The 26,226-nt window shown below is 39.6% G+C and overlaps 1 protein-coding gene across 2 annotated transcripts in view; it reads left to right on the top strand.

Annotated features, from left to right (window-relative positions):
- The window catches only part of arfrp1 (ADP-ribosylation factor related protein 1), a 35,464-nt gene extending 13,166 nt beyond the window's left edge, over window positions 1-22,298 (top strand). The window contains exons 5-8 of one of the 2 annotated variants that reach the window (XM_072240443.1): window positions 8,501-8,582; window positions 10,051-10,121; window positions 11,061-11,161; window positions 20,750-22,298. In XM_072240443.1, the coding sequence (XP_072096544.1) occupies window positions 8,501-8,582; window positions 10,051-10,121; window positions 11,061-11,161; window positions 20,750-20,837 (342 nt within the window). In that variant the 3' untranslated portion in view covers window positions 20,838-22,298. Of the gene's footprint in view, window positions 1-8,500; window positions 8,583-10,004; window positions 10,122-11,060; window positions 11,162-20,749 lie in introns of those variants that run through there. The other variant, XR_011882838.1, reaches the window with a different exon arrangement.
- The last annotated feature ends 3,928 nt before the right edge of the window (window positions 22,299-26,226 follow it).

Genomic DNA, 26,226 nt, shown 5'->3' with positions numbered 1-26,226 from the left:
ATTCATTAGTGTTAAGGGTGAAGAGTTTCTAAAATGTGTCCAGGATAACATTTTAGAGCAGACAGTTTCTGCTCTGACAAGGGAGGAAGCATTGTTTAATTTGTTTAGTCAAGTGCACCAGATTTCAGTTGGGAAACATTTAGGAGGTGGTAACCTAAAACTTTATGAAGTTAACTTTAGGAAAGAAGGAGCAATTCAAAGAAAAATAAGTAACTGATGGGACATAAACCAACCTCAATGAGATGAAAGTGAATCTGGCCCAGGAAAACTGGAACTAAATGATGATGAGGAAAACTGTAACAGAACAGATTTCATTTCAAGAAGTCTTGAATATAAGAGCAGGGATGTGATGCTGAGGCTTTATAAGACACTTGAGGCCACACCTTAAGTATTGTGAACAGCTTTGGTCTCCTCAACTAAGAAACATGCTGACATTGGAGAGGGTCTGGAGGTGATGATTCTGGGAATGAAAGGGTTATTGTATGAGGAACGTTTGATGGCTCTGGGCCTGTACTCGCTGGAATTTAGAAGGATGAGGGGAGGATCTTATGAAACTTTTCGAATGTTGAAAGGTCTAGACAGAGTAGATATGGAAAGGATGTTTCCCATGGTGGGGGAGTCTAGGACAAGAGGGCACAGCCTCAGGATAGTGGGCGTCCATTGAAAACAGATGTGAAGAAATTTCTTTAGCTAGAGGGCGGTAAATTTGTGGAATTTGTTACCACAGGTAGTTGTGGAGGTCAGGTCATTGGGTGTATTTAAGGCAGAGATTTGTAGGTTCTTGATTGGACACAACATCCAAGGTTAGGGGAGAAGGCCAGGGAATGGGGTTCCCCAGGGAAAAAAGGATCAGTCATGATTGAATGGCAGAGCAGACTCAATGGGCCAGATGGTCTAATTCTGCTCCTATGTCTTACAGTCTTATGGTCTAACAGTGAAGTTGTAAAACAACAAACCCATTAAGAAAGGGCCAGTTCAGATACAATTGAGACACATTCCCACACGGGCTAATAGAAGATTAAACAACCCCAGAATGCTCAGTGTGATGTAAGAGAACTAGGAGAAGATAAAGCAGGAAAAATTTACTAATGACAGGACTTGAATACCAGAAAAAATCCAGTATGATCACAAAAGAATAAAGAGAAGTGAAAACTAATGTGAGATGCACAGAGAAAAGAAAAAAAACTAGCTACCAATATAAATTAAAACTCCGATAGGGCATATAAATAGTAAAAGGGAAGTATTGGAGTTGTGCCTAAAATGGTCAAAAATAGGATCGTGGATATGGGTGCTGAGAACCTTGTTAAGAATACTAAATGATTACTTTGTTTTTATCTTCGCTGATGTGACTGTGAATGGAGTTACCAGAGAGACAATGAAGTTGATGACATAAAAATCTTTGAAGATGTCAAGCAGGTATTCTGGAGACTGTCAGTCAAGTCTCCCAAACTCAAAGCACATCTGATATTTTTATACTCTTGAGAGCAAAAGTAACAGCAAGTGATACAATTCAATTTCAATTGATATTATGACATCCCTTACTTCATTAGCTTGAGTCTGATCAGTGGTCACTGAGTTAACTACTTTCATTGAGAGACTTTCTGAATGTTCAGACACCGTTGCTGGGACAAAGTAATTCAGATGGATGGTCTGAAAGCTTTTGAAGACAGAGAACCCAGATATCCAATATTAATATTGTGAGTGTACAAGTATGCCTGTGACCATGTTTAATATGCTAAGTGACAATATCAGTATTGTCTGCAAGCTTCCTTGAATTCACAACAGTGCAACATAACTATAGTCACTTGGTTTGATACAGGCCAATTTACTAACCCCATTGTCTTGCATTTGGCTGATGTATATGAGAACCATCTTGTGGTCACTTCACTTTGCAACCATATCTCTTGAGCAGCCTCCCCTCTACTGTGAGCTAGCAGCCTGTGCTCTTTAGACAGTGCTGCTTAGTTACAAAGCTGTAACTTCAAATTGATTATTGGTTGCAATTTACATTAGGAATTGAAGACTGGGTTCTGCTTGAATTAATGAGTGGTATATTCATGTAATTTCATAACTCCTGAATCCCTAACATGCATCATAGAAGAGGTGGCTTTCAAAGTAATATTAAAGGAGAAGACGGTTGTGTTACTAGATGATTTAATACATCCATGCTTCAGTTTTGGAACTGTAGGCTGCAGATGGGTTCCAGACCTGGCCAGCTCCATCACTATCCCCACTATCAAAGACCTCTTCAAGTGGTGGAGACAGCATCCATCAATATGACTAGGGGTCACCAACAACATTTTTTGCATCGCGGACTGGTTTAATAAAGACAATATTCTTGCAGGCTGGCTGACCGGTTGGGGGGGGGGATGGGGGGGCGGAGTGTTATTCACGACAGGAATGTAGGTGATAAGTCAACTATAAGTCACTTATGAGTGGCTAATACACTCAATTTCGTTTTTTAAAGGGTTTATCTAACAAATTTAATATTAAACACATAGCACGTATTTTCCTCGCATAAATATAGTGATAAGTCAATTAGAAGTCACTTATAAGTCAATAGCATCATAACATTTTAAGTAACGTTTGGTTATTAAACACACAGCACATATTTTCCTCGTACAAACATATAAAATCATTGCAACAACACCAATATCGCTGAATCAGTGGGAGCCCTGGGCTTGGTTCCCTGCAACAAGACGGTCCCATCAAAGGGTGATGGGAGACAGCGGTACTCGAAGGGGGTTCCTTATGTCCAGTCTATTCCACAATTTAGTTTCTGTTGCATTCATTGCAGAAAACCCCGCTTCACAGAGATATGATGTTGGAAATGGAGGCAACGTTTTCAGTGCTTTTGTGGCTATCTCAGGATATTCAGTCTTGACTTTGATCCAGAATTCTGGCAGAGGCGTTATGTCAAACATACTTTTCAGCCCACCATCATTTGGAAGCTCGAGGAGTTGATCTTCTTCCCACGCTGACATGGATGATTCACCGGGGACATTGACAAATGGGTCCCGCTTGCTCACGTTTTTTCTGCTCAAAAAACTCAACGGGTTTGTTTTTAAGTGCAGGGTGCTTGGACTCAAGGTGCCGAAGCAATTTTGAGCGCTCCATTGCCTCATTAGACAGCTTGTCTCCACATATCACACACGGGGCTTGGAGCGTGCGAGTCACCGGTTGCAATAAAGCCATATTTTATGTATGACTCGTATTTTTTGTTGAAGGAAGCTTTTTTTTTTACAGTCTCGACCTCAGCTGTCTCTGCGTTAACATCGTTGTTAGGCCTTTTATGTCCCCTACCACCTCTTCCAAAGAAATTCTCAAGCGACGTTTGTTTTTTACTCATACCGCCAAATCATATTGTTTCCTCGCGGCCCAGTGGTCGGGGACAACTGAGTGAGACCCTTATTGTACAGGACCTGCCCTCTCCTTGTTACTGCCATAATGGAAGAGGTGCAGGAGCCTGAAGACCCACACTCAATGATTCATAACAGCTCCTTCCCCTCTGCCATCAGATTTCTGAACAATCAATCCATCCTACACCTTTATTCCTTTTTTCTGCACTTTATTTCTTTTGCAATTTTGTGTCTGCACTGGACTGTTGCCACAAAGCAAATTTCACTTCACATAAGAGAGTGATAATTTGATTCTGAATGTAAAGTTAATGTCTCATGAGAATTTAATGGAATGCAGTTTGAGGGAAACATGAGAGGAGATGGTGGGACCTCTGACTATAATATTTCAGTGCTCTTTAATGTGGGGGTGATCCAGAGAACTGGAGTGTAGCATATGTTACTCCTTTAAAATAAAGGGTTTAAGGTTCAGCTGAATAACTGCAGCCTGTCAGTTTAATGCCAAAACTTTCCACTTGCTATTTATATTTTTCCAATTATGTTGGTAGCTGATCTATTTCTTTTGCTGCCTGTGTATCTCTTATTTTATGTTTAACTCCCACTTAGAATAGAATAGAATAAAACTTTGTCATTGTACAAGTCAACAAGATTGCAGTGCTACTCCAGTCTATGCAAAAAAGATATTTACAATGCATATGGTATGGCTTAATTTAAAAAAAACAATTCCCATTGTGAGGGGATCCAGGAGTGCCCCTATTAACTGTTTGAAGAGAGACAGAGAGAGACATTCATCATTGATGGTTTGTTTGGAAAGGAGAGACGAACGAAGATTAACAGTTGGACTGTCGCTTTAAGGCATTGGAAGTAGCTTTGGATTTTTACTGAGTTTGGAGTTGGAAACAGCACTGAGCAGCTCGTAAGTTGCTATGGTGACCAAAGGCAGTGTTATTTAATGGACACTCGATGTTATGATTTTCAGCAGGTTGTTGATATTTCTTCAAGGACTTGTTGCCTGCTTGTGCATTTCTTCGCAGACAAAGGAAGGAGGGACTCTTTGAATGACAGGTGATGCTCAGCACAGAGAAATAAATGGGAGGTCAGATGATACAGACCTCGGATACATGATCTGGACACTGAATGAGCACTGTTGTGCCTGCAGAGGAAGTGGGTTTTGGAGGATTGATCAGGCGGATGAATCTAAATTGCTATTCCACCGGTGAAAAAGGGGTTGACTGGTGGGGAGTTGTTTATGTGTCCACCCTTACTGGGGTGATAGCTCCACCACAGGAAAACCATCCCCCCAGTTAAAGTCACAATCAGTGACTTGTAAAGGATTTCGGAGGACGATGAGAAGATCGACGGCATCAGCTCACCTGAGGACCTCCCTCTCCCCCCTCCCTCTCCCCCCTCCCTCTCCCCCCTCTCTCTCCCCCCTCTCTCTCCCCCCTCCCTCTCCCCCCTCAACTAAATACCACGAACTGAACTTTACTCAACATCGTAAGACTTTTTACCCCTAGACTTTAAGAAGCTTGGTTATCATACATACATTTCCACACTTACTGGTTTACATACTTTTATATATATTCATTGCTAACCTGTGTGATTTATTTACATTGATATTACTGTTGAAATCTGGAAAATGTTGGCTGCAGATGTGCTGAATGCAGGTTCTCTTGTGGGAACTGTATGAATATGAAAGATCACTACTGTGGGAAGTAAATGGGGCCATGCAGGTTGGTTCAAGAATCGAAAGTTGAAGGGAAGCAGCTCCTCTTGAACATAGTGGTTTCAGACTTATGTAATCAGTATTTCTTTTGTTTGACTATATGGGTCTTGAGTCACTGCAATTGCAGTCAGCTGGGAGAAATATGGGGCTTGACCCTGACAGCCAGCAGATCATCAATCCTCCATCTACTACTTGTATGAACATTTTTAAATCAGAAGCAAGGGGATCAAGTGTTGCTACAGAGAAGAGAGTGCATTCATAAAGTAATGGAGGCATGTCAGGGCAGAGGCAATGAGATTTGCACATTCCCCTTGGACCTTATGATTTCTCTGAGTTCCTCCCACATCATGTAGCCAGATCAGTAAAACAACATAGCTGGTTAATTGGTTACTGTATAGAACCCCAAACATAGATAAGTGACAAAAGAACCAACATAGATTTAATGGATGGGAAAGAGCATAAATTGATGGATTACAGAGAAATAAGAGGAGGAATGGGATTGCTGTGCTGGGGGACTGGTATGAACTCAATGGGCCAAATGGCCTCAATATCATAAGTAGAGCAGGGTGAGCTGCCTCAGCGATGTTGTCTAGTAGCACTGTGCTTTGGGAGGTTGGTCATGGCTAGAATTAACTCCTGCTTGAACGAGGACCTGGACCAGCTGCAGTTTGCCCACCGCCACAACAAGTCTGCAGCACGCTCAGTCTCACTCGCTCTCCACTTGGCCTTTTATTCTGCTGGACAACAGCAGAAGCCATGTCATGCTTTTCTTTATTTATTACAACTCGGTGTTCAATACCCCAGTGTATAATCAGCAAGCTTCAAAACCTGGGCCTCTGTACCTTATTGTGCAACTGGATCCTTGGTGTCCGCTTTGTGGGACCACAGTCAGTGCAGATCAGTAATAACATGTCATTGCTAATATAATCAGCACGGGTATATGTCACGGATGCGTGCCAGTTCCCTGCTCTACTCTCTTTACACTCATTAAACTGTACGGCCAGGCACATCTCAAATGCTATCTACAAATTTACCAATGACACCACTGTTGAATCTCAGATGGTGACAAGGTGGTTTTTAGGAGTGAGTTGGATTGGCTGGTTGAATGGTGTTGCAACAGCAACCTTGGACTCAGCATCAAAAAGGCCAAAGAATTGACTGTGAACTTCAGGAAAGGAAATTTGAGGAACACCCACCAGTCTTCATTGAGAGATCAGCAGGGGAAAGGATGAGCAGCTTTAATGTGGTAACATCTTGGAGGATCCATCCTGGGCTCAACGTATTGATGCAATCATGAAGAAGGCACGCTAGTGGCTATACTTGGTATGCTACTAAAGGCTAGCAAATTTCTGCAGATGTGCTATGGAGAGCATTGCAGCTGGTTCCATCTCCACCTGGTATAGAGGCTCAATACACAGGATCGAAAGAGGCTTCAGAGGGCTGAAGTCTCAGCGAGCTCCATCACGAGAACATGCTGCCCACCATCAGGCATTTTCAAGAGATAGCACCTCAAAAAGGCGGCATTCACCATTAAGAACCTTCATCATCTGGGATATGTCCTCTTCTCATCACTACCATAACGGAGCAGATAAAAGAGCCTGAAGGTTAATTGTCCCACAATTAGTCTCCGATTTAAAACTGGCGATTGCTGGGTGGCATGGCTTGAAGGGCCTATTACAAGCTGTATCTCAATTTTAAAAAATTAAAATATAAGCCACGCTCCCAGTTTGCCGATTACCAGATCAGAGGATGTGTATGTCGGTGAGACATTGAAAAGGTACAAAAAGTTGATTGTCATTAGAAAACAATAAAATATAATCATTTAAAAGAAATAAAAATAAATAAATGTAAACTGTTTGAAATTTGCTTGTCTCTGTTTGAAATTATTCCAGTCCACTGAAATTAATGGAGTTGCTAAAACTGTATAGATCTTGTACCAAGTCCAACCCAGCACAGTTTTTATAAGCAATGGGAGTGGGGGGGGCGGGGTGTCACAGGTTACATTCCATCTTGGAGCAATTTGGTAAAAACTGGGACTTGGTTTATGTAAATTGGTTTTCAATTTGCAGCAGATTTGTTCATATTATTAATACTTTATTGTCGGCAAACAATTGATACTAGAGTGTACAATCATTACAGTGATATTTGATTCTGTGCTTCGTGCTCCCTGGAGCACAAATCGATAGTAAGTATAATAAAAATTTAAATTATATATCATAAATAGAAAATAGAAAAGGGAAAGTAAGGTAGTGCAAAAAAAACCAAGAGGCAGGTCCGGATATTTGGAGGGTACGGCCCACATAATGCAAATAACTCTGTCAGAGTTTGTAACAATTACATATTTTGAACAGAAGAAGTCACTGTGACCTTGTGTGCATTTGCGATGTTACATTACATGGATATATCCATTTGACTGTGCTCTGGGCATTTCAATGTCAAAGATGTAATAGCGATTAATAAATGAATTTAATATAGAATTGCGCATAAAGTTAGAATCAGAGTCAGGTTTATTATCACCAGCATGTGTCGTGAAATTTGTTAAATAAAGATAAATTCTCTAAAAATTTTTATAGAATTAAACTGGTTCCACTGATCACAGCAAAATCTGTATTTTTAAAAGGCAAAAATTCTTCACTTTGACCGAAATACACCACTTATGTTTATGTAGTTTTGGGATCAAAATATAAAGGGATCAAAGGCAGTTAGGAAGGAAGGAGCATTCTTAAAGCTCACAACCTTCTATCACTAGTATTTGCCTCTAACCATTGCAATAATCCTTGTTACTGTTTTAGGAAATTTCACCTCTAAGCCAGTTGTACTTTTCCATCCAACACAATCTACTACAGTACTGAAGATCCTCATACACTGTTGGCCCACTGTGTAGGACATCATTATTGCACTTTTATCAGTGCCGCAAGCAATCTTCCTCTTAGTTGTCTTTGCCTTCATATCTCTTCCTGTTCTCTTGCGCAGGTTTACCATCCTAGCTTTACTTGATGATATAATCTACTTTCTCTTGTGCACGTACTCACTGTGTATCTCTGCTTTGTATCTCTGTGTATTTCTGCTTTGTATCTCTGAGAAGATGGCATGATTGATATCCCACTGCTAATTTAATTTTTATTTTATAAAATAATGTAGATGGTTAAAAGTAACATTAGTGATGAAATGTTTGTTTCTGTTTTTTTTTGACATCCCCTTGCAAACGTAGCTGTTGAATTTGTGGCTGACGTATTCTATAAAGTTGCTTTTTACAAATACTGTAAGGCAGTAGTTTTGGCAATACGTTAACTATATAATGCATCATGTTGAGCAATGCCCAAGAAGACTTAATACAGTACCCACAAAGCCAGTTATATCTGTATTCTGTCAGCAAACTCTGAAATATAATCACTGACTTGCTTTTTTTCTCTCTCAGTATTATGCAGAATCCCACGGTGTAATATACGTAATTGATTCAACTGATGAAGAGCGATTGTCTGAATCAAAGATAGCTTTTGGTATGTACAAGACAATGAAAAATATTGCTGCATTGCAAGCTAACATCTTATAAAAACCTCTTCTAATATGTCTGTATGTGTATAATGTGAATTTTGAGAAGTGGAGAATAATGGTGGTCTTGGATTCCCACAAGCACTAACCCAACAGTTCCCCATGCAATTATCAGCAAGATCTACATTCCTATAATTGCACGTGAATTAAATACTGTAATTGCTAGCCACTAGCTGGCTATTGGAGTCATGTTGTATGAAGTTTATGGGCATTTTTTAATGTATGCCTTGGGGAATTTACCAAGGAAAATCCCATGTCAGAGATGATCAAGTTCATTATGAAAATTTTCATTAGTTAATGGAAGGAACAGATGCAAAGGAACAAAGTTAGTGCAAAGGTGATATACGTTAATTTCTGTTTAGCTTAATTTTATTGAAGTATTTTGATAATCCTTAAAAATATTTCAGAATGATTATCAGATACCCATAAATAATTTTGACATCTGCCTATGTTAGTTGTTTTCCTTGGTCATCTGCCAGTATTTCAGCTGATATGTTTGATGGGACTTGTCCTGCTATGTCTACTATTGTTAATCTTTACCATTATGCAAGTGCTATCTAAAGTTTCATGTTCAAAATTTTGACCACAATCTGCCTGGCCTGCTTCTAGACTTGGATAATTTGGGATATTAGAGGCAAGGAAAATAAATTTATTTGTAGCAATGTTACTGAAGCGGCCTGAATAGATGTTGGTTTCTATCTTGTATTCTGCCTTTAGATACCTTTAGAATATTTTGTTGGATTTCTACCAAATGCATCAGTTATTCCATTAGAGAGATTGATGCACTGTATATGAATAATATGCAGGAACATAATGAGATAATCTTTTAGTCTACTGGACCTATATGTGATTCATCAAATAGTCATATGCCAACAAACTGTCATTATACTTAAAACAGCACATTTTAAAGAGCAGAGGGGACTGTATTTGTGACATGTTACAGCATGTATTTCCGAAAAACAAAAAAAAGGGAATTTCATGAATAGATATTTGTTGCACACTATGCATAAAATAGACCTGTTACTCACTGCAATGAGGTTACTGGACATGACTTAATAGGGGATCTTATCCTATCATGTTCATTCTGGCTGAGAATAGTTTTCAGCATAAGCAACCATGTAAATGGGCAGTTTTTAAATCATGCAGAGAATACAAACCATTCTGGTTAAGGTGCATTTTTCACCAATCATTGTAAAATGAATTCAAGTCCAGATCCCAAAAGCGATGGGATTACATGTCAGTCCTTTGCATCTGTGGGTTACTGGTTGCATGCACGTCATTACTTCTCCTTTTGTTTGAAAATGTTTTTATTGGTATTAATTGAGATCCTGGAAATGTGCTGAAGTTTCTGTTAAATTTCACTTCTCTAGATGCCATTAATGTGTTTGAGAATTTTCACATTTTCATATTCCATAGAGAAAATGATCACAAGTGAAGTACTAGAAGGAGTTCCATTGTTGGTATTGGCCAACAAACAAGACATTGAGGTATTTTTCTTGTTGCCATACTTAGTCCCATTTTCTTTTGTTAGTTATAGCAATGTAATTTTTGAAGTGATATTGTTTGTCTTAAAACTTAAACCTGAGAAGGCGCTTGGATTATGAGTGTGGGGAATTATTCTCTTACAAATCCATTATCCTTTCATGCCATTGCCTTATTTGTAGAAGATAGTTATGTATAACAATGTTGTTTGTATTTCGAGTTTTTCCCCCTCAAAATTGCTTGCTTTTGTTGTGAAGAATGTTCATATTCTTATTGCTCACCCAAGTAGCCCTGTTTCAAGTCTGAGCTCGGTAAAGGATGATATCATCCAGATTTGTTTCTGCATTTTGGGTAAGAAATAGGAGCTCAGCTGTAGTTTTATTTGCTCAGCTTCCCCATCCTCTACCCTCAGAGTCTGACAGGTGCACAAAGGCGTGACTGTTGGTTAGCCACGGTTGAACCCAAACCAATGGACTTGTGATCTGTACAACCATCAGGCAGTAAAACTACTTGAGGTGAAGTGAAGGGAAGGGAAGTAAACAAACTATATTATTTCTTCACTCATCAATTTCAATATGTTGCATAGGATGTTTGCATTTGAATTAAACGATTTGCTCCCTAACTCTGTTTCCAATAAATCAACTGAAAATTCATCAGATATGGGCAGTAGTGCTCTTGTGCGACAAAACTGCTCACTCACATCATGAGCTGAACCAAATTAACCTGTACAAGATCAGTGTTTGTCATCTTTCTGAGTTAACGTAATTATTCCTTGGAGTGAGGAGGTGGAATAGTAAAAACTGGAATTCAGTACAATTAAAATCTCTATTATGTCAGTATGCAATTGACCTTGGTATGGTATAAATTGTTTTCGCTCTGTATTTTTGCAGTTTTAGATCATTTAGCTTACAATTAATGCTTTGGTCTTTCCTATGATTTGATAGACCTGCCTCTCAGTTGGAGACATAAAAACAGCTTTTAGTGATTGTGCTCCAAAAATAGGGAAGAGAGACTGCTTGGTGCAACCATGTTCAGCACTTACTGGGTAAGTACTGGTTCATAATAAATGAGATTGGGGGCCTCAGTACTTACACTCACCATCTGATACATGTTGATTTATTTGAGATGGATAATGGTTAAGTTGCATTAAACACTGGAGTCCATCAGATGGTTGACGGAAGGAGAAAGAAGACTGTTAAGATATAGATATAATATAAAGAGACTAACATAGTTAAAATGGACAATCATTAGTATCATGTAGCACTGAGGAATTGATTATTGGAAGTAAACTTGATCTGTAGTCTGAGTATTTAAAAGAGATAGAAGGTGGCCGATGTACTGTTTATTTATACTTAGTTTTCCAAGAAGACTATGGAAAGCTTTGTCATATTGAACTTAACTCTCAATATTTCACAGTTGAACCAGTTCAACTAAGGCCAAATGGGGCAATTCAGTATATAATAGGTCAGAATAAGAAATTCATTTGTGTTTTTTTTTAAAGAGTATGAGACAAGTAAGTTGCGTTGGGATATGGGGAATAGAGTGTAGTAGTGGAGGAGGGTTGGATTTTAGATTGAAGCTGCTTCTACAGTAACTTGAATTCACAGAACTATTGTAGATACTACCACATTACATTGGGTTTCAACAGTTATATCTTAAAACAATATCTATTAAATAAGCTGAATTAAATCTACAAAAACAGCTAAAGGTTGGAGAAATTAATGGTAGAGGTATTTTAAGATTTGTAGTGAATTGTCTGAGGATAAGGGGATTTGTAAACCCACTGTTCATTGGTAAGGTGTTTCTACTTTGTGTCACTGAGTTTTACGGTGCAATTTGCACAGTTGGCCAACCATTCAGGTTTTAAACACAGTACTTTTGGTATGTATTGAAGATTATGCAGCCATTTGAACTAATTTATGCATGCTACTTAAATTTTTTGCCCAGGTTTGCTCAACTGGTTTCAATTAACTACAGTTTCTGCTAATTGGACTTCTAGGTCTTTGAAGACACTTCAAAATTTTCTTTATTGTGCAAGGGTGCCTATATTTTGTTGTTGGGTGTAATTAGTTTTGATAAATAAAAGTAATGTAAGTAGTCCAGTACAATGTTTTAAAGATATTTAAAATTTAGCTATTTGTGAGTAATAAATTTCGTACTTGGTTAAAATTGTTTTTTATTAAGTTCATTTTGAATTATTATTAAGATGGCTCCACATTACTATTTTATGACTATACCAGGACATATATTTAATCCAATGCTTTATAAAGGACTGTTGTGCAATATTCTGCCATTTATAATGGGTCACTGTAAATTTTATTTTTTGATAATGTGCAAGTAAGTCTAAATGGAAATTTGAGAAAGGACCATTCACAACACCAAGATTATTATCCGGATTGCTCTGCACTACATCAACATGATTGCTTATAAGAGCTTTGTCAAATGTTTCCAGTCTTAGTTAATATCCAGTGCTGTGCAAAAGTAAAATAAACATGTAAAAGCTAAACACGAGGAATTTTGCAGACGCTGGAAACTCAAGCAACACACATCAAAGTTGCTGGTGAACGCAGCAGGCCAGGCAGCATCTCTAGAAAGAGGTACAGTTGACGTTTCGGGCCGAAATCCTTCGTCAGGACTAACTGAAGGAGAATTAATAAGAGATTTGAAAGTGGGAGGGGGAGGGGGAGATCCAAAATGATAGGAGAAGACAGGAGGGGGAGGGATGGCGCCAAGAGCTGGACAGGTGTGGCAAAAGGGATATGAGAGGATCATGGTACAGGAGGCCCGAAAAACCCAGAGGATGGGCAGGTTACCCGTAAATTCACACCCAATTTACGGGTGTGAATTGGGATGATGTTTTTGCAGGGAGATGTACTATGGACATGTGGTTGATGTTTAGGGATCTCTTGCAAGATGTTAGGGATAAATTTGCCCCGGTGAGGAAGATAAAGAATGGTAGGGTGAAGGAACCATGGGTGACAAGTGAGGAGGAAAATCTAGTCAGGTGGAAGAAAGCAACATACATGAGGTTTAGGAAGCAAGGATCAGATGGGTCTATTGAGGAATATAGAGTAACAAGAAAAGAGCTTAAGAAGGGCTGAGGAGAGCAAGAAGGGGGCATGAGAAGGCCTTGGCGAGTAGGGTAAAGGAAAACCCCAAGGCTTTCTTTAATTATGTGAAGAACAAAAGGATGACAGGAGTGAAGGTAGGACTGATTAGAGATTAAGGTGGAAAGAAGTGCCTGGAGGCTGTGGAAGTGAACGAGGCCCTCAATGAATATTTCTCTTCAGTATTCTGCAATAAGAGGGAACTTGATGACAGTGAAGACAATATGAGTGAGGTTGATGTTCTGGAGCATGTTGATATTAAGGGAGAGGAGGTATTGGAGTTGTTAAAATACATTAGGATGGATAAGTCCCCAGGGCCTGACAGAATATTCCCCAGGCTGCTCCATGAGGCGAGGGAAGAGATTGCTGAGCCTCTGGCTAGGACCTTTATGTCCTCGTTGTCCACGAGAATGGTACCGGAGGAGTGGAGGGAGACGAATGTTGTCCCCTTGTTCAAAAAAGGTAGTAGGGATAGTCCGGGTAATTATAGACCAGTAAGCCTTATGTCTGTGGTGGGAAAGCTGTTGGAAAAGATTCTTAGAAATAGGATCTGTGGGCATTTAGAGAAACATGGTCTGATCAGGGACAGTCAGCATAGCTTTGTGAAGGGCAAATCGTGTCTAACAAGCCTGATAGAGTTCTTTGAGGAGGTGACCAGGCATATAGATGAGGGTAGTGCAGTGGATGTGATCTGTATGTATTTTAGTAAGGCATTTGACAAGGTTCCACACGGTAGGCTTATTTAGAAAGTCAGAAGGCTTGGGATCCAGGGAAGTTTGACCAGGTGGATTCAGAATTGGCTTGCCTGTAGAAGGCAAAGGGTCGTGGTGGAGGGAGTACACTCGGATTGGAGGATTGTGACTAGTGGTGTCCCGCAAGGATTGGTTCTGGGACCTCTACTTTTTGTGATTTTTATTAACGACCTGGATGTGGGGTTAGAAGGGTGGGTTGGCAAGTTTGCGGACAACACAAAGGTTAGTGGTGTTGTGGATAGTGTAGAGGATTGTCGAAGATTGCAGAGAGACATTGATAGGATGCGGAGGTAGGCTGAGAAGTGGCAGATGGAGTTCAACCCGGAGAAGTGTGAGGTGGTACACTTTGGAAGGACAAACTCCAAGGCAGAGTACAAAGTAAATGGCAGGATACTTGGTAGTGTGGAGGAGCAGAGGGATCTGGGGGTAAATGTCCACAGATCCCTGAAAGTTGCCTCACAGGTAGACAGGGTAGTTAAGAAAGCTTATGGGGTGTTAGCTTTCATAAGTCGAGGGATAGAGTTTTAGAGTTGAGAGGTAATGATGCAGCTCTATAAAACTCTGGTTAGGCCACACTTGGAGTACTGTGTCCAGGTTCTGGTCACCTCACTATAGGAAGGATGTGGAAGCATTGGAAAGGGTACAGAGGAGATTTACCAGGATGCTGCCTGGTTTAGAGAGTATGCATTATGATCAGAGATTAAGGGAGCTAGGGATTTACTCTTTGGAGAGAAGGAGGATGAGAGGAGACATGATAGAGGTATACAAGATATTAAGAGGAATAGATAGAGTGGACAGCCAGTGCCTCTTCTCCAGGGCACCACTGCTCAATACAAGAGGACATGGCTTTAAGGTAAGGGGTGGGAAGTTCAAGGAGGATATTAGAGGAAGGTTTTTTACTCAGTGGTTGGTGCCTGGAATGCACTGCCTGAGTCAGTGGTGGAGGCAGATACACTAGTGAAGTTTAAGAGACTACTAGGCAGGCATATGGAGGAATTTAAGGTGGGGGGTTATATGGGAGGCAGGGTTTAAGGGTTGGCACAACATTGTGGGCCGAAGGGCCTGTACTGTGCTGTACTGTTCTATGTTCCATACAAGTTGGTTTGGACATGAATGCTTTGGTAAACATTAACCTGGATAAATCTTCCTCAAATATATCAAGCTGTCAAGAATCTGCTTCCAATGCACTTAACCTTTCTAACGGATTTAAATTTAACTGATGTGTGGAGGGTGCATAATCCATCTGCTAAATACTATACCTTCTTCTCCACAAGACATAAAACTTTCTCTCAGATAGATTACATTCTTATATCCTCCGGTCTGCTGCCTTTGGTACACTCAGTAGAATTTTTGCCAAGACATCTATCTGATCACAACCCAGTCATATCTACTTTTAATTATGGCAAAATTAAAATTAAGGCTACTAGGTGGAGGTTTAACTCCACCCTTCTAAAAACCGACAAATTTCTATCACAACTGAGAACAAAACTGACAGAATTTATAAATTTAAATAAAAATACTGTCTCAGATGTGACGGTGATTTGGGCCTCCATCAAGGGTTTCTTACGAAATAACGCTATATGGTTCAGTTCCCATCTACATAGAAGCCGGCTTCAAAAGATTTCCACCCTAGAAGAAGAATGTAAGGTCTTGGAGAATGATCTCAAAAGGAGATACACCATAACAAAAGAAAATGAGCTCGAAACAAAACAAGCAGAATTAAATGATTTATTGAGAAGCAGGGCAGAATATATGATCCATATAACCAAACATATTATGCGGAAGGCAGCAGACTGAGCCATCTTTTATCACTAACGCTCAAATAACAGGAAGCAAAACGTCTATACCAGCGATTAGATGTGCTAAACGTGGAGTAGTATCTTCAACAGAGGAAATAAACGAGACATTCAAGAATTACTTTAAAGAACTATATACAAGTGGCTCAGTTCCTTCTGAGAATGACTCCACTGACTTTTTTAGTGGATTAGACACCTCCCTACGTTGTCATTAGGGGACACCAAAACTCTAGACTCTCCTATTACACTGGATGAGCTACTTAAAGCAGTCAAAGCTACAAATAAGGGCCATCCACCAGGCATAGATGGCATACCTGTGGAACTTTACCTAGCACTTTGAGATATTCTTGGACCAGTATGGTTAGAAACATTAAATTATGCTTTTGGAAATGGCGCTTTCCATAGAGATCTAAACGCAGGCCAGTGATGTTGTGGGGATGGAACTGGACTCTCTGACGGTGGTGTCTGAAAAGAGGATGCTGTCTAAGTTGCATGCCATCTTGGTCAATGTCTCCCATCCACTACATAATGTACTGGTTAGGCACAGGAGTACATTCAGCCAGAGACTCATTCCACTGAGATGCAACACAGAGCATCATAGGAAGTCATTCCTGCCTGTGGCCATCAAACTTTACAACTCCTCCCTTGGAGGGTCAGACACCCTGAGCCAATAGGCTGGTCCTGGACTTATTTCCTGGCATAATTTACATATTACTATTTAATTATTTATGGTTTTATTACTATTTAATTATTTATGGTGCAACTGTAACAAAAACCAATTCCCCCCGGGATCAGTAAAATATGACTATGACTAATCACAGTTATACCTAAGCCCGGTAAGGACCCCTTGGAGTGTGCCGATTACCGTCCAATCTCCTTGATAAATGCCGACCTCAAGGTATTTTCCAAAGTCTTAGCCAGTAGACTTGAGACAGTAGTTGGGAAAATAACTAGCCCAGATCAAACGGGCTTTATCAGGGGGCGTCTCGCATCAGATAATATTCGCTGGCTCTTACACATACCGAGTGCAACACATAAAATCCCGCCTGCATGTGGCCTGCTATTTCTAAATGCTGAAAAAGCATTTGATCGTCTTGAATGGCCATATCTTTGGAGAGTTCTAAAAGAATTAAAGTTCGGCGATAAACTTATCAATATGATTCAAACACTGTATGGTAATCCTTCAGCCCGGATACGTGTGGGAGGAGGTTTCTCAGAGTTATTTGACATAGGACAGGGCACACGACAAGGGGACCCTTTGTCTCCTTTAATTTTTACTATTTGAACTGCTTGCACATTTAATTAGAAACTCTCCTCAGATCTCCCCTATTACAATAGGTACAACATCACATTTGATATCACTTTATGTGGATGACACGCTAGTTTATATGGCAAATGTTCAACAAACTCTCCCCTGTGTTTTAAAAACACTGGAGCAATTTGGATTTCTTTCAGGATACAAAGTTAATTTGTCAAAATCAGCACTGATGCTGATTAATACGGATAAAAGTAAGGTGTCTCTCCCTCCCCAGATTAAGGTTACAAATGAGGTCCTCCACTTGGGTATTAAAGTTAATTCTTCCCTATCATCTGTGGCTAAAACAAATTACTCTTTAATTTTGAAAAAAATAGAAGAAGATATTAATAGATGGAGACACCTGCCAGCATCAGTCCCAGCCCGTATATCGGTCATTAAAATGAACATCTTGCCCCGTATTAATTTTATCAGCTCAATGATCCCACTTGCACCTCCATCAGAATATTGGCAAAAACTGGACTCCTTACTACGATGCTATGTTTGGAATGGTAAACGACCCAATATAAAATGGTCAGCTCTACAATTCAAAAAGTCGGATGGGGGATTGGCATGTCCAAATTTTAAATTGCATCACTGGGCATTTGTATTAAAAAGTCTTAGCTATTGGAAGGAGGAGGATAAAGTTTCATCATGGAAAAATATAGAACAAGAGCTAATAGCACCAATAAGGTTGAAGGACTTTCTCCTTATAGGTATATCTACCAAAAAATGTCATTGGTATTACGGTCCAGTTTTAACCCATATACTACAAGTGTTTAGAGCAGCAGAAAAATTACTAAAATTTAAAAGCGTATGGTGCAAATCATCTCCAGTATGGAACAATAATCGTTTTCTATCTGGGGGGGAAACCATTCATTAACAGAACTTGGGAGGATAAAGGTATTACTACTCTTCAAGATATTAATGGGCCAAGTACTATCCTTAGCTTTCAAGAACTGATATATAACCATAACCATAATATTGATAAACACTCTCTTTTCTTCTACTTTAGAGTAAGATCAGCTTGTAAAGCTTACAGCGTTCCCTGGGGGTCAGATTTAAAGGACCATCCCATTTTAAGTTAGATACAGAGTGCTCCAGGACAGATAGTGTCATGTATCTATGATAAATTAAACTCCCAGAAATATATATGCGCACATCAGGAATGAAAGCCTGGGATAGGGACATATCTGAATTGGGACAAGACTTAGACTGGATGCTATTTGGGATAATGCTGCCGGTGCTTCGAAAAACCTAAATCATTAGTATATACACTTGAAATTTTGTCATAGAGCATATTTAAGAATGAGAATTAGACATAAATGGGACTGGTTCCTGATCCATATTGCTCATTTTGCCTCCATGGAGCCATTGGCTCTTTTATACATGTTGTATGGGAATGTCCAGGGGTTTTTGGTTTGTGGGGGAAGGTTACCAGTACTCTTACAGAACTAACGGGTACAATTACCAATGGACCCTGCTGTACATCTTCTTAAATGATGACTCCCACCTTTCCCTTATGGAAAAAACACGCAGTTTGGCTGGCAGGCCCGACTGCAGCTAAGAAGATTGTAGTCCAGCGTTGGAAACCTCCTCGTGATATTTCAAATACTCACTGGCTTCGGAGCTTTTTGGACATTTCTTACCTGGAACTTTCATCAGCAAGAGTAAATGATGCACGACCAAACACAATCTTAATGTGGACAAATCTGATATCTAACTTAAAAGATCTTTTGTTAAAATAGGAATGCTTTGTCTGTGTATGCACTACTATTTAGTTGGTTGGTGGAGGGGAGAGGGACGGGGGGAGAGAAGGGTGGATGGGGGATGGTGATGAAGGTTGGAGTGTGGCTGGGTTAAACAGTCAAAATGTAATTGGCAATTGGATGTATTGAATGTAATTTGTTGGTGTTGCAATAAAAAAATTAGTATAAATAAATAATTGAAAAGTTTCTAAATATCAAAAAAATGCCAAAAAGAGCAGTAAACAGTTTTAAAAAACCTAAATCAAATTAATATTTGTTGTGTCTACCCTTTGCCTTTAAAACTGCATCAAGTCTGTTAGGCAGTTTTATAAGAAAATCGGTTGTTTATTCCAAGAATGTTGGAGAACTTGCTACAGTTCTTCTGCAGACATTAGCTATCTCACTTGCTCTCTGCAGGTAATCCCTGACAGCCTTGATGGTGTTGTTATCAGGGCTCTGTGGTGGCCATACCATCTGAAACCCTATGAATAAAAATCTAGTGTGCCCAAGGTTTTTGCACAGTACTGTAGTTACTAACAGTACAGGAAAATGTTAATTCAGTACAATACTTTCCTATATATTGCAGGCCTAATATGAGAGAATAGAGTTTCAAGCAAATATAAGCTAATAGCAGGGAATGTTTTGAGTAATTTATATGTAAAGAGTTCTAGATTCAAGTGTAGGCAAGATTTAGGATTAATTTAACAAATGATTGGACGTAGTAAATGGAGTTGTTTTCTCTTTGGATGATCATTCATCATGTGAATTAATTGCTTATTATGTTGTGGAACATGTAGTATATGTCCATTTGGGAAATAAAGGAGACAAGGATCCATTGATTTTGTCCAGGGTTTGTTCATTTGTGTTTGGCCTAGGTATTGAGACCCAAGTGAAAACTTGGTAAAGTGCTAGATATCTTTGGACTTTTTTTGATATATTCATGAATATTAAATCTCAATTGAAGCACAAAAACAATATTTTTGATCCCAATGGTGCACTGGCACAACCAGAAGTACTAGTGGAGTGTGGAGTTTGTATGTTCTTCCTGTGATCACATGGGTTTCTTCCCACACCCCAAAATATATGGGTTGTTAGGCTAATTGGTAAGTGTAAAAATGCACTTAATGTGTAGATGGGTGGTTAGAATCTGGGAGGGGGAGTTAATAGGAATGCAGACAGTACAATTGGTGTGAAAATGGGCCCTTGTTATTTGATGAAGACTGTAGGCTGAAGGGTCTGTTTCTGTGCTGTATTTCTCCATGACTTTGACTAATTGCTCTTATCAGTTACTTTTTGCGGTGTTCCAGAAAAGATTGAAAAGAAATTTGAATCAGCTTGGTACAATAATATGTCACATTTTCTCATTCCTCATCCTTGGCTCCTGAAAGGACCTCATACCTGAAACATAGAAAACCTACAGCACAGTACAGGCCCTTCGGCCTACAAATTTGTGCCGAACATGTCCCTATCTTAGAAATAGCCCTCTATTTTTCTAAGCTCCATGTACCTATCCAAAAGACTCTTAAAAGACCCTATCGTATCCGCCTCCACCACTGTTGCTGGCAGCCCATTCCACGCACTCACCACTCTCTGAGTAAAAAAACTTACCCCTGACATCTCCTCTGTACCTACTCCCCAGCACCTTAAACCTGTGTCCTCTTGTGGCAACATGTTTGAATGGGAAATAATGTAGGTGTGATTTAATTGGATGTAAATTAGTTGTGTGGAAAGGCATTCATGTAAATTAATTTTCTAGAAAAAAATTGTTTCTGAAGATTTTTGTCAGAACCCTTCTTCAGCCTTCAATTTGATGCTAGTTTGACAAAAAAATGATGGCACATACAAAATGCCTCAACCTGATTTTCATAACTGACTATATTGTTCTTTCACTACAGATTTTGTTAGACTAAACCGCTTTTTTATCTCTTTCTACTAGGCAAGGTGTAAATGAAGGCATTGAATGGATGGTCAAATGTGTCATTAGAAATATTCACAGGCCGCCAAGGCAAAAGGATATCACATAAAGACTCCTGTTTGCTTTGAAATGCAAAATGGAATGTCAGCTGGTTTTGTGGATCTCCGACTTTTACAAGCAACTCCAACATGAAAAGAATTAGATTGTGTTGACTCCAGTGATTTTTTAAAAATTTATTTTTCACTTTACCTACTCCTTTAATTTTGTGAAGATCTTTATCTTCTGTACACTGTATTGTTTTGTATCTATGGGAACAAACCCAATTGCATCATAGTAGCTTGAGACCATTATGATAAGAATCTTTCTCTCTTGCCCAATATTTTTTTAACCTTAAGTGCAAGAGAAAGCTTCTTGAAAGCTGAGTTTAATGAGTGATGGAAAAGTGAAGGTAGAAAAGATCCAGGTTTGAGAATATTTTTGGAAACACATGTGACTTTAGATGCTGGAATCTGAGGCAAAAACAAACTACTGGAGGAACTCTGTGAAGGGGACCCAAAATGTCAACTGTCCATTTCCCTTCATAGATGCTGCCTGACCCACAGAGTTTCTGCAGCAAGATTTCCCTTTTAATGTTATTTGATTAGTTGGCTAATCATAGCTGGAGTACCAAACTAATTCCAGGTCCCTTGGTCAAGATTTAGACACCCAACTTCTATGCAACAATCCCTTCCTGAAGCATGTAGATCAATATGGGATGTGGATATAACTGGACTTCTACAGTCAGCCCATGTAAGGCATATTGAGGGTTAATCAGGAATCAAAGTCATCAAGCTAGGTACAAAATACATTTATCACACATAAAACAACAATTCAAAAGGGAAGTGGCAAATAAGAGTGATAAGGGGTGGACAATGGTCAATGCTTGATATTTTGAGTTACTATGTGCGATACTGTGATGTAATTTGATACAATTTAGTTTTGAAGCTTGCATATTTCAATTTAGAAATAAAGATGTATGTGTTTAACCCATGAGGAGACTGTTTTCCAGAAAAGGAATTGGATTGGAAATGTTATTAACTGGTGTAGGCTATGTGAGATGAGATTGCAACAGGGCAGTAATGATGTTTAAACTGAGAAGTTGAGGAAAAGCCTGGAAAGCTTTATTTCCCTGAGCAGCACATCTTTCCAGGTTGGAAACCTCTGAACTGGTTGAAGCCAGAAATGCAATGTGCACTTTTATCTTTCTTTGCTGTCATCTTCATTGGAAGCATTGGAGCTAACACTATTCTCTGATTAAATATTGTTACAACTGTAACATTTGCAGCTAGCCCTTGCAAAGAGCACTTTTCTTTCATTTTGGATTGGGGCAAATATTGAGGCTAAATATTCAAACATTAATTCTGAGATTTTAATAGTAACCATATACATTTTTAGTTGTTGTCAAAATAATCTCATATTGTAACTGAATACTGAAACTATTCTTGCTTTTGTAATAGTTTCAAATTCAAATGATCTGTAATGTAATTAATTTCATTTTGTATTTAACAAATAAAAATGTTCCCTATTTTAAGTGTCTGTATCAATATAGTGAAAGCATTATTCTCTGCCCTCTCTATTACTTATGTACTTAGCTGATAGAATTATGTAGAATTTGTGTGCATGTGTGTTTTTTGTATTACGGAATTGCCAGCAAACAATTTTACTTCTATTTTCTGCGTTTCAGGGAAGGAAGTAATTTAGTTAATCAGACCTTGTGGCTCTGAAATTTGGCGTTGATTTAGAAGATGGAAAGAGAGGATAATTTACTTTTTTTTTGCTTGCTGCTTGTGTCTGTGTGACTTGCTTCATCGTGAAGCAACAGACAATGTGCCAACTATGATGCCAAATTAAACTCCAATTTTCAAGAATCTTTCTACTGATAAACATGAATTCCTTCTAGTAGAGTGATGGAGTATGTACCGTGTGTCCCAATCACTCAGCCAGCTCCTCAACAAGCATTTCCTATACCTGTGATGACCACCACCAAGAACAAGAGAAACAGCCAAATGAAAGCAAAACCATCTGCAAATTTTCTCCACCATCCCCCTAAGTCACACAACATCCTGATTTGAAAATATTGCTATTGTTATGAGGTCTAAGTCCTGGAGTTCTTGTGGCAGTATTGTCACCAGAAACACTGCAGCAATTCAAGGCTCACTATCATCTTCTCAATGCATTTTCAGCTGGGCAGTCAATGGTGGCCTTACCACAGATACCCAGATCACAAATATGTTAAAGACATCATGATTTGTTGTGCTCAACATCTGATAAATTCAATCCAGTCAAACAAGTAGCCACCATAAAAAATACTCAGTTTATGCACGTTTTGATGCACAGTCAGGAGAGGCAGAATGCTCTTCCGGGCTCTTATCATCCTGAGAGCTGCTAATGTTCACTCTCTTCTCAGTACAGTACTTACCTAAGGCAACTGTGACAAAGGCTGATACCCTAGAGATTTGGAGGTATACAAAATTTCAGATGCTGGGGTCTGGGGTGAAAAAAAAAGTACTGCTGGAGGAACTAAGCAGACCAGCCAGCATCTATGGAGTCAAAGGGATAGTTGATGTTCCTAGAATGAGAAGTATCCTATTGCCTCCACAGACGCTGCCTGACCTGTTAAGATATTCCAGTACTTGTGTTTTTTATTCCAAAGAGGGGTGATGCCTAAGAACATTCAGCAACTGTCAGTAATTTTCCAGATTAAATATACAAGATTTAAGGACTTCAAAATAATATTTTCAAAAGGATATAATTTTACTGGCACAACTGAGGAAGTGATACATGTTCAAATGTTCATGCTGATTTTAACATGAAACATTGAGTTGCAGTCTAATCTGTTGTCGCACCTGGATATAAGAAGTGTATTTATCAGTAGAAGAACGGAAGTATTTTATTGATGTTTTTGGCAATAAATCTTCCTCAACAGACATCATGTAAGCACACTGCCTTGTGATTATCTCCTTGTGGGTTCATTCATTTCTTTACAAGAATGTACACTCAGTAGCCACCTTATTAGGTACACCTGTATACCTGCTTGTTAATGCAAATATCAGCCAATCATATGACAGCAACTTAATGCATAAAAGCATGCAGATAAAGTCAAGAAATTGAATTGTTGTTCAGCCTAAATATCAGAATAGAGAAAAAATGTGATCTAAGTGACTAAGTGGGTTCGAGTCCAGTCGGGGCCGCTCCGGAGTGCACTTTCCATCCATGCTGGGTTCGGTGTCGAGATTGCAACTCAACCTTGTAAAATAAAAGGAAAAATAATGCGAAATACATCAAAGCTGCTGGTGAATGCAGCAGGCCAGGCAGCATTTCTAGGAAGAGGTACAGTCAACGTTTCAGGCCGAGACCCTTCGTCAGGACTAACTGAAGGAAGAGTGAGTAAGAGATTTGAAAGCGGGAGGGGGAGGGGGAGATCCAAAATGATAGGAGAAGACAGGAGGGGGAGGGATGGAGCCAAGAGCTGGACAGGTGATTGGCAAAAGGGGATACAAGAGGATCATGGGACAGGAGGTCCGGGAAGAAAGACAAGGAGGGGGGGGACCCAGAGGATGGGCAAGAGGTATAGTCAGAGGGACAGAGGGAGAAAAAGGAGAGAGAGAGAGAGAGAATGTGTGTATATAAATAAATAACAGATGGGGTACGAGGGGGAGGTGGGACATTAGCGGAAGTTAGAGAAGTCAATGTTCATGCCATCAGGTTGGAGGCTACCCAGACGGAATATAAGGTGTTGTTCCTCCAACCTGAGTGTGGCTTCATCTTTACAGTAGAGGAGGCCGTGGATAGACATGTCAGAATGGGAATGGGATGTGGAATTAAAATATGTGGCCACTGGGAGATCCTGCTTTCTCTGGCGGACAGAGCGTAGGTGTTCAGCAAAGCTGTCTCCCAGGCTGCGTCGGGTCTCGCCAATATATAGAAGGCCACATGGGAGCACTGGACGCAGTATATCACCCCAGCCGACTCACAGGTGAAGTGTCGCCTCACCTGGAAGGACCGTCTGGGGCCCTGAATGGTGCTAAAGGAGGAAGTATAAGAGCATGGGTAGCACTTGTTCCGCTTACAAGAATAAGTGCCAGGAGGGAGATCAGTGAGGAGGGATGGGGGGGACGAATAGACAAGGGAGTTGCGTAGGGAGCAATCCCTGCAGAAAGCAGAGAGAGGTGGGGAGGGAAAGATGTGCTTAGTGGTGGGATCCCGTTGGAGGTGGCAGAAGTTACGGAGAATAATATGTTGGACCCGGAGGCTGGTGGGGTGGTAGGTGAGGACCGGGGAACCCTATTCCTAGTGGGGTGGCAGGAGGATGGAGTGAGAGCAGATGTGCGTGAAATGGGGGAGATGCATTTGAGAGCAGAGTTGATAGTGGAGGAAGGGAAGCCCCTTTCTTTAAAAAAGGAAGACAGCTCCCTCGTCCTGGAATGAAAAGCCTCATACTGAGAGCAGATGCGGTGAAGACGGAGGAATTGCGAGAAGGGGCTGGCATTTTTGCAAGAGACAGGGTGAGAAGAGGAATAGTTCAGATAGCTGTGAGAGTTAGTAGGCTTATAGCAGACATCAGTGGATAAAGCTGTCTCCAGAGATAGAGACAGAAAGATCTAGAAAGGGGAGGGAGATGTTGGAAATGGACAGACTATCCAATAATATAAAGCAAGGTACTAGAATATTTTTCTGTTATATAAAGAATAAAAGATGAGGTGAGAGTTGATATTGGACCATGGAAGATGATGCTGGTGAGGTAGTAATGGAGGACAATGAAATGGCAGATCAACTTAATGGGTACTTTGCATCAGTCTTCACTATGGAAGACACGAGCAGTGTGCCAGAGGTCCGCGAGCGTCAGGGAGAAGGAGTGAGTGCCATTGCTATTATAAAGGAAGCTTTTTCTTCAAAAGCACAATTGACAAGGTCAACAAAATAAAAAAGAACAAAGCAGTAGTGTTATAAACATTAGATTTCTGTGATAATTGTGATGAAATGATCTATCATAACTCTGGCAAATGAGGACATTCTCACATTATTCCCTTGTCTATAGCTTTAGCTATTAAACTCATAATCATCAAGTCTATAAATAAAGATTTGGGACCAATTAAGCAAGAAAAATCTTTAAATTGAAAGTTAAGGAGAAGCATTTACATGTATAGATATGATTTACCAGAACATTTAATAAGATAATGCATATAAAAGTTATCCAACAAAGAGTGGTATCTTTTGAATCATTTTATCATGAATTCTCTTTGAAGAAGTGCAGGTTATTCATATTTAAAAGTGCTGTAGCACCACAGCATAAAAATGTGTTGCAATCAATATTAAACACACTGGCATTACAAAACCTTGGATCCCCTGCTGATTTCCTACTATTGTTTGAAGATCGTTCTTTCGTAGAGATTTTGAATTTCTGTTTCAATTTAATTCATTTGTTGTTTGTGCTAATCTTTAGAATGACTAAAGCTAAT

Source organism: Mobula birostris, chromosome 2 (assembly GCF_030028105.1).
Source record: "Mobula birostris isolate sMobBir1 chromosome 2, sMobBir1.hap1, whole genome shotgun sequence".
Taxonomy (NCBI): Eukaryota; Metazoa; Chordata; class Chondrichthyes; order Myliobatiformes; family Myliobatidae; genus Mobula; species Mobula birostris.
Note: the sequence above shows the minus strand (reverse complement) of the source record. Positions and strands in the feature narration are given on the sequence as shown.